The following is a 9,356-nucleotide window of genomic DNA, read 5'->3' on the forward strand; positions in this document are numbered from 1 at the left end:
TAACTATTCAAAATCCACTGGTGAATCTGTCCTGCATGAATCTTTCCAATCCTCTTTTCAGTCTGGTTGTCAGCCTCTAGATCATCTTGTGGCAGTGAATTCCACAAATTAATAATGCACCGTGTAAAAAAAAACAAAAACAAAAAACCACACTTTTTTCTTTAAATCTTCTCCCTCATACTCTCCCTGTATGTCCCCTAGTTCTAATATTGAGAGAGATCATTAATAATACATTCTTATTTATTTTTTCTATGCCATTCATTATTTTATGGCCATCAATTCCTCCCTCATTCATCTTTTCTCTAAACTGAAAAGTCCTGGGTTATTTAATCTCTCTGTGTACAGAAGCTTCTCCATACTGCTAATTATCCTCATTGCCTTTATCTGTACCTTTTCTATTAATCCTTTTGGAGACTTGGAGGGGGTGCTGGGGGGCAGGTGGGGAAGGAAGCAAAGGGGAAAGGACCAGGACTGCTTTTTTCAATTTCTGCTTTTTCAGTGATTGCTTATGACAGCAGGAAAAGGGGCCTTGGCTGATTTTTATGACTGCATACATGACTTTCCATAATATTTGTTAAAACTGATGATCTAGCGTTCTGATTAGTTAGGGACTTCTGTAGGTAACTAACAATAGGTGATTTTGAAGTGTGTGATCAGTAGCAGGTCCCATGCAGCAATTTTAATGGTTTTCTCAGGCCAGCACACTTATCCACTCGGTAGTTCTGGTTTGGTTTATACCAGGTGTGAACAAAATGGCAGATCTGGCCTGTGGCTGGATTTCATTTCCCAGCAGTGCTGCCGCTGCTGGACCCAGCTTCGCTGCCCAAGCACCCCAGCTCATCCGCCCCACACCCACCACTAGGGATGGGACCCACATAGGCAGGGGCCACAGCTGGGAGTGAGAAGGGTGGGCAGGGCTGGGGAGACCCCAGGATCTTGAGGCGGTGACAGCATGGGGCTGGGGCAGAGCTGCTATCCACTCCCTACACATCCCTGCCTGCAGACCCAGTGCTTATTGCAGGAGTATGTGGGCAGCAGAGCTCTGCCCCGGCCCTGGCTCCACGTTGTCACTGCCTTAAGATTCTGGGTTATCCCCGGCCCCACCCGCCCAACTCGCTTCTGGCTGTGCCTTGCCTGTGTGGGTCCTGCCCTGACGGTGAGTGCGAAGCGGATGGGTCAGTGTCCCCAGGGAGCAGGGCTGAGTCCAGCAGTGGCAGGGCTGCCAGGAAATGAAGTCCATCACAGGCCAGATCCAGCCCACGGGCCGTATTTTGTCCACCCCTTGTTTATACTCTACAAACAACACTAAAGATTAGTTTTCCAAGCTAATGCAATTTATAAGTAAAGGTATGTGTTTATACAAAAAAGGTTCATCAATTACCTTGTTACTGGAGTACCTCAGGATCTGTGAGGTAGAGCAGTTTCATCTGTATGTATGGAAAATTAGTCACAGAGAGACTGAACAACTTACCCAAGTCAAACAGATCCGCAGAAGAGCAGGGAATCAAACTCACATTTCCTGAGTCCCTTGGCAACACCCCAGTGGAGGGACTGTCTTTCCTCCTTCAATAAGAAACTCAGAAATAACCTATACTTTTCCTACTAAGAAATAACTTTCTGTGCCTTTGGGCCTTACCCTCCCATTGACCCTTTTCAGAGTATCTTCAATACTACCATCTGTTTTGTGACTAAAGGACTAAATTCATATTGTTACAGTGAAAAATGGTGTATTCAGACAGGTCGTGGTATATCAACTTTTGTTTAAAAATTTATTTTTGAATGTTAGACTCAACTTTATAATCTTACAAAGACTATGACTGCCCAGATTACATGCTTGAACAAATAAATGCTAGCAATGAGTACAAAGTGAATGCAATAAGCAATCTTGTCTTCTACATATCTAAATACAAATGGAGACCATCCTTGCCAGGCTTCCAGAGTGTGTGTTACTTTCTGAAAACTAGGTGATAATGGTATGAAACATAGCAGGGTGGGGTGCTTCCCCATTCAGTATATCAGAATCAAATTGTCCTTTTCAGAGTAGCAGGTCAGTCTGCCACATTTTGTAGAACCAAGTTCTTCTTTGTTATTCAAAATGTTTTATCCTTCATGGGGACTAGTGCAGGGGTGGGCAATTATTTTGGGCAGAGAGCCGCTTAATGAGTTTTGGCAAGCCATCGAGGGCCACGTGACAGGCAGTCCAGGGCAGATTAATATTAATTTTCTAAATTTTTTAGGGGCCCTGCAGGCTGGATAGAATGACTTGGTGGGCTACATCCGGCCTGCGGGCTGCATTTTGCCCAGCCCTGGACTCGTGGCTAGCCAAATTACAGGGGGCAAAATTCCTATAAACGCCCGAGAACTCAAACAAGTTTTCTAGTAATATGCAAGCTGCAACCAACAGTGCATACATTTACAGGTGGTCAGAAAATACAGATTGCCTTTCCCTGCTTTTATTCATCAAGAACTCTTTTCCCCTCTGCTTTTTTTTAACCATGTAGGAATGCTAGAATAGCTGACTGACAGCTAAAGCCACTTTAATATACAATTGTAAAAGCCCATCTGGACTTATATTTAGGTTAGCTATATTAACTGTTATAAAGCCACCTTTTCATGGCAGCATCTATAATAGAACCATACATACCAAAATTAACTGGAAAACAGAAGCTTCTATCACCCTGTCCCACTGTGTAACGGTAGTCTTTGCAGGAAGTATTTGGGGAAAAAAATGTAGTTTTCTTGCAGAGCAAAGGAAAACCCCATGGGGACTGTTACACAACTTAACTGCATCTGTGAATTTCCAACACAGACTATCATTTAAGTTCAAACATAAAAGCAAGTAGCTTATGCTTCAAAAAAGCATATTTTGAAATCATAATTCATCCAAACAGGGCAGTAAAAGCGACATTTTGACCTGAACTTGTGAGTTTGCAGGTGTCCAGATGTAAGAGAATAAGGTCCCTTTCTTGTTTAAAAGAAAAAAAACAAAAAATGGACACAGGCGTGACTGGCACCTTCTGAATCTGGGGTGGCACCATTTGTGGGTTGGCCTGGATGTATGCCAAAAGCCCCATAATCCACTCCTATACTTCTGTGCTGCAGTTTAGTGGCCTGCCGCCTGCTCAATACGTCACCAGCCCGTGTGGCAAAAAAAGGCCCCGTCCTGAGCGGTCCCGTGTCGGGGGGCCAATCCGGGGGAGCCACATCACCCTTCCCATTTCCCCCCCCCCCCCCCCCCCCCCCTCCCCCGCCGGTCACCTGTGAATGGACATCTTGTAGGCAGTTTGGCTTATGCCTAGAAGCAAAATGAAAGCTAGCTTGCTTATCCTTCTTCTTAGCCTGTCTAGAAGGCCACTTGTATTTTCAATCTTTTGCTATGAATGCTACCTGTAACAAAGGTGTAGGTTGTAGCCATGTTGGTTTCAACTAATTTCAACTTTCCTCACTTATTTTGGAGCAAGTTCCTCTCTTGCATGTCTATGGTAAGGCTTAAAAGGTTGTCCTTTTGAGCCACCAAGCTGTCACGAAAAAACTCTATTGATCAGTCCTAGGAAAGAAAACACAATTGGCAGTGGTACCTTGGCATAAATAAATTAACAAAACCAGTGCTAGCCCAAGACAGTGCATTATCCCACCAAGCTGAAACAAACAATGTGCAATAGCAAATTATATTTGGGAAGGCTTAGTTAGACATCCAACTTTAGAGGAAAGATTGCTGCTACTATTTCTGAGGTCCTCATCCAGTCATTGACAGCAAATGGACAGCACGCCTATGAACATATGGAGCCTCACTAGCTTTATTGGGGCTCAAAGTTTCAGCAGTTTACTCCTCAGTAATAATAAACAGGCAGGCTCACTGCCACACTTTCATTTCACTTGTCAGATTGCACAAATATACTTTTAATAACAGAAAACTAGCTCTAAAAAGACAAATGGGTTATTTCCATAGAAGTTCATCTTCCTAGGAGCCAATTGCACATTAACAGTTTCAAAATGCTGCTTCCCTCTAATTAAATGATATCTACTTTAACACTAATTAGAGCTACAGAAACAAAATGAATATGCTATTCCATAAGCGTTGCTGCTGAACTTCCTTTGAACATTTGAAGAAAAAACAGCAAAAGGAAAACGCAGAGAAACGTGTATAAAGCCAAGAGGAAGGAAAAGCACAAAGTATAACCTGTTTGTCACTGAAATCCACACTCAGTGGACACATGGCACTGGCTAAGACAGTGAGGGGAAATCTTTTTGGCAGGTATGCCACAAAATAGGCCTATATCCTCCCCAAGTGCTATTCCAGTTCCCTTTCCGTCTCATTTGCTGCTCTGCCTTCTGCTGCCCGCCTGATCGACTGTTGTGCCAGGCTATTCCCTCTGATCTGCTGCATACAGAAAGAAGCTGCCTGTGCCACAGGTTGGCCTCATCTGAGCTTAAAGATGCTTAGCATCTCACAGGGAGCAGTTCCATAGGAGACAGAGAGAAAAGGTAGTCATACTCTCTGCCTCTACAGAATACTCTTCCTCCATTCAAAGTCTTTCTAGTACAGTATAGTAACTACCTACCTACCTCTCTAGGGTCTCTCTCTAAACTCCAAAGAATTCATAGGAGCACAATATTGAAACCCTCCCACATTTCAGGTTTTGTTTGGTATCCTGCGACTGTCAGTTTCCTGCGGAATAAGAACTGTGATCCAAGTTAGTTACTACCGCTTGTGTAGCTCCATGTTGTGAGCTCTTTCCTTAACACCCGCTTGAGCTATCTGGTCTACCCAGTAACTGTCCAGAAAAGGTCTCTCTCACTCCATATACTATAAGCAAGATTGAGAGAAATTATCAAGTTCAGGAGCTTCAGTAACTTGCCCACTCAAGGACTCTGGAAACCATTTCCTGCCTATGCATCAATCAGTTCTAGCTCAGCTTTTCCTTCAGACTGACTGATAAATTAGCACTATGCTCTGCTCCTTTTGTCACTGTAGGAAAACAAACTGCAACAAGCTAGTCTTAGTTGCAAGCAACTATAGTCGCACAAATTTCACAGGACAGTGGTGGCATCAGAACCTTGCACTAGGTTACCAGCTTGTCAACTTAATGGTAAATTCAAGTAGAGGGATTAAAACAGAAAGGCAGGAAATTTAAATGGAGCAAAGGAAATGCTTTTTTTTTTTTTTTTAAGACTGCATAACAAACCTGTGGAACGTTTTGCTTTATGAGAGCAGTTGTGAAGACATGAGTTCAACACTGTTTGAGAGATGATTAGCTACTTAAGAATGTAAACATCCATAGTTATATTGAACAGAATCAGATAAGAAAGTGTTTTTGAAGAGAGAAATCTCCATGCTTCAAGGTGTAAGTCAGCCTCAAAGAATCTGCATCCAGGGACATATTAGACTTTAAGTAGCCATTGTACAATTTTTTGCACTAACTGTGCAGCAACTGTTTTTGGTCACTGATAGGATACTGAATATAACTCTCCACTCTTCTGCTGTGATGAGGCAATTCATACTACATTATTCTTTCTTGTATCATTAAGATGTCAGGCTGTAGAGTGATTAGGTGAAGGAAGTCCTCCATTCCCAAGAGGCTTGCTTAGCATTAGTTACAGTTGATACTGTACATAGTCAGCATACACTTATCAAGTTCTACATGACCGTGACTAAACTCTATGGTAGTGTTACCAGCAGTCTGTGGTACACCATTAAGTTCAATGATAGATTGTCATTTCTACAATAATACAAAATAACCTGTAAAACCAATATGTAACACCGTATATGCATGAATATAAAAATAAAACCACACCATCAATATGCGACTTTAATAATCCACATCCACAGTAGCAAAGGTAGACGACTTCAACGATCTTCAGTATTGAGTAGCTGGTTCTCATTTTCATACCCGTCGGGCAGGTACGCTTTCCTTAGCTGGTCTGATTTGGGTATGGAACTACCATTCTTTACGTGACGAGACAGGAAGGCTCGCACTGAAGGATGATCAGCTTTTTCGAGTGGGATGTTGGCTTCCAGGCACATTTTCACAAAGTCCTGGATGACGCTGGTTTTCTCTGTCTGAGAAGTACTGTTGCACTGGAGAGAAGCAGTCAGAGTCCTCTGTTTCTTCCTTGTATTCTGCTCTTCAAACTCTGCCTTTCGCTTTGTATGAGTTTTGGACTTGAGGTGGTCGTTGATTGCTGACTTGCGAACGTGATTCAAAACCACATTGCAGGAAGTGCAGAACAGTTTCCCTCCCTCTTCATGCAAGTCACTGCCAAATTCTGTTACACGATCCTGAGGAGTCACGTATAAAGCAGTCTTAGATCGGTTACGAGAAGGGGTAGTTTTCACTCCAAATCGCTCCATTGTTGTCTTCGATACACTTCTTTGAAAACAAAAGAAACAGATGATACATCACATTTATGTAGGTCAATTTTGTACCCTATACTCCACATGCTTACATGTCAAATATATATTACTTGATTTTTTTTTTTTTTTTGGAAAATACTGGTCATGTTTCATAAGTAAACATACAGAAAATTATTAATCGAAGAGGTTCAAATAGACTTAACTGACTTTGGACCTCTTGTTAATGGCTCCACTTATTCCTAACTCTGATGCTTGGCATCTTGAAGTAATCTGGGAAAGCCCATGTTCACTCCTTTTTTCAGGCTGCTAATAACCTTGAGCAAATTATGACAGAGGCAGAAACACAAACAGGCTTCAATTTTCAGTGTTTACATAACTCTCTGACTTTTTAAAATGCAGATTATCTTTTTAAATATAAACCAATCTCCAGGAAATGAGAAAAAAAATGGAAGACTTATAGTCTGTGCTCAAAGTGAAAACATTTCTGTGGAGGCAGAAATTACTTCAGAAGTTGAATAAAATGTTAAAAAATTTCTACAGCTGCAAAACTGCAGAGAATACAAGGCTCAAAGTTAACTGATAATCAGTGGAAATTAGATAAAATGAAAGCTCCTTTGCAGATAGAGTAAAAGTTTAAAAATTATCTGCAAAAGTTTTTAGTAGAGGAAAAACTAGTTTGCAACTTGCTGTGGCTTTCTGTTTATCTCCTGAGACTCAGTAACCCTTATGCCAGAAAAACGATACTTGTGTAAAAGCCACTGAGAAACACTGCTAATGAGATGGCTTGAATCTTTTCAGATTTGATTTGGAACCATCCCTCCATCTTCTCTGCTCAGGCCTGAAAATAATAGTTTAAGTCTTGGTTGAATCATAAGCAAGTACTAGCATAAAAGCCACCTGATCTTCCAGTTAGGCAGGGGTGCAGTTTCGGTCAACAGACAACCTGCAAACATCTCATTATTTAAAAAAAAAAAAAAAGCAACCCCCTCCACCATTTTTATAATATAGATGTCATCTCTAAAGTGCATATATTTTTGCCTGAGCCTTAGAGGCCTAAATGTTGATAGTCTTTTACAACCTTTTAAAGCAAACTAGATTACAGAAGTGGGCAACAAGCCAAACAATTGTGCTATAATTAAACTTGAACTGACATTTTTGTGAGAGACTAATAGGCCTGAGTAAGTTGAGCTTTGGTTCAATTTAACTGTTCATTATCTTATGCAGGTCTCTTACATCTTGATATAAATCCTGCCTCTGAGGTCACATTGATGAAAGGAAAACAAGTCTTCACTAGTTAAACCAATGAGCAGGTAGGTCCCCAATTCTCTCTTAGTAAAGGGACAATGGATGATTCAAAGACCTGCCAAGACTTATTTTGAAAAAAAGTTCAGATGACATGAGATCATGTGGGTGAAGAATGGCTGTTTAATTGTAGCTATGAATATGTCAGGGTCTTAAGAACTTGGTATCACCAGCATCTTCAAACAGCTACCCTGGAGGAGAAGCCCAGCCTGCTTGGTTAAGGTCTGCATTTTACATAACCAGTTTTTGTTGTTGCTGGGGTTTTTTTAAAGTACACAAAGCCTGCAGTTGTAACAGATGTTGTAAGAGAGTGTTCTGGAAATCTCAATTGGGAGCAAAGCTTGCTGAACCACATTATTGCCTCTGAATACCTCAGGGAAGAGCCACAGGGCAGAACAAGCTGCAATTCCAACTTCAGAGGTTAAGGAAAATGCATAAGACCACATGCTCAGGAACTATGCAAAGGAGACAAAGACCATAACAGCCTATACCAGCTGAAGTGCTCAGATGACCATGAGCATCAGTTGGAGACAACATCCCCAGATGTTCTGTACCATAATCTGAACTTTAAAGACAGGGCAAGCAGGGCAAGAAAGACTATTTCTTTTGCTTTCAGTTTTATTTTTCTTTCTTTTTATTTTGTCATCAGGTACAAATATCCTCTTATCACTATATTTTTCCACAGCTGCTTTTTGAGGGAAGTGCATGCACATTCATACATTTAAGCACGCATGTCACCAGAATGAAAGCACTGGCACTTATTTCCTGAACTCAAATTCCAAATGAATCCCTTTTAAACCAATTTTTGAGGGCTGCGTAGCTTGTCAGTTGGATGACTCAAAGGGGAAGCGAGAGTTGTTGAGCGCTACTGTGTCAAAAGCAGAAAGATCAGAGAGAAGAGGAGGGAAGGCTAGTTTCTAAACAAAAGCATTCACCTGTTCAGTGGATTACCTTGCCATGAGCAGTATCCTGGAACTAGGACTCAGAGTGAAACAGATGGATACCTCCTTACGGCTGCAAGCTTCGGATTTGACTTGACCATTTTCTGTATTCATTTCATAATGTGATCGCAAGCCAAATCGATCTGACGACTTGCTCAGTGCCTCTATTAAAAAATCCTGCGAACTCTCAGCTTGTTCCAGTTGGGCCGAGATTTTTCATGAGTTGGGTGGAAATGGAACAAGTCGACCTCAGCCAAAAGGTTGGCTAGGTCCAAGCTTGCCAGTTCACGAGTTTGTTTGTTTGTTTGTTTGTTTTTTTTCTAAACGCAACAGCTCGCACGCACGGAGCAGCGTTTCCGCTTGAGCTCAAAACTCGTAAAAGTAAGGTGCTGGAGGTGTTTTAAAGCCACCTCGCCCTCTGCAGGAACGGCCACCTCTGGTCTTCGCCTCGGCCGCTTTGTCTCTCTGGAAGTTATGCACACAGACAAGAAACCAGGTTTTATTTATGCGCTGTGGCCACCTCGGGCCAGCGCTTGGCCCAGCAGCCACGCCTTTGGCCTTCTCAGGACCCCTTTTGAAGAATAACAAATTTAAAAAAAAAACAGCCCCAACCCTCCCCAAATCCAACTGGTGGCAGTTTCCCCTCGTGGAGCGAGTGGGAGGAAGGGCCTCTTCCTGTCATGGGGAGACCCGCAGCACCAGGTCCCCTTCATGGGGCCCGTTTGCAGGCCCACCCCTACCCAAGGCAGGGCCACACC

The 9,356-nt window shown here is 42.3% G+C and overlaps 1 protein-coding gene across 2 annotated transcripts; it reads right to left on the reverse strand.

Moving 5' to 3' along the window:
* Window positions 1-1,755: 1,755 nt before the first annotated feature.
* Window positions 1,756-9,337, reverse strand: CGGBP1 (CGG triplet repeat binding protein 1). 2 transcript variants are annotated; one of them, XM_006037947.3, is made up of 2 exons: window positions 8,593-9,337; window positions 1,756-6,371 (listed from the first exon to the last, which is right to left on the reverse strand). In XM_006037947.3, the coding sequence occupies exon 2, from the start codon at window positions 6,350-6,352 to the stop codon at window positions 5,849-5,851; it is 504 nt and encodes a 167-aa protein (XP_006038009.1). In that variant the 5' UTR covers window positions 6,353-6,371; window positions 8,593-9,337; the 3' UTR covers window positions 1,756-5,848. The 2 variants fall into 2 exon arrangements, with proteins under 2 accessions (XP_006038009.1, XP_006038008.1); XM_006037946.3 differs by having other exon boundaries at window positions 8,609-9,336.
* Between the last annotated feature and the right edge of the window lie 19 nt (window positions 9,338-9,356).

The sequence above is a fragment of the Alligator sinensis genome, unplaced genomic scaffold (assembly GCF_000455745.1).
Source record: "Alligator sinensis unplaced genomic scaffold, ASM45574v1 scaffold1324_1, whole genome shotgun sequence".
NCBI lineage: Eukaryota > Metazoa > Chordata > Crocodylia > Alligatoridae > Alligator > Alligator sinensis.

Bases quoted from the DNA above. Each gene is read 5' to 3' on its own strand.
- CGGBP1 (XM_006037946.3), bottom strand. From the start codon at position 8,712: ATGAATACAGAAAATGGTCAAGTCAAATCCGAAGCTTGCAGCCGTAAG. The intron at 6,372-8,608 runs GTAATCCACTGA...TTGTTTTCAAAG, and splicing joins AGGATACTGCTCATGGCAAG to AAGTGTATCGAAGACAACAA.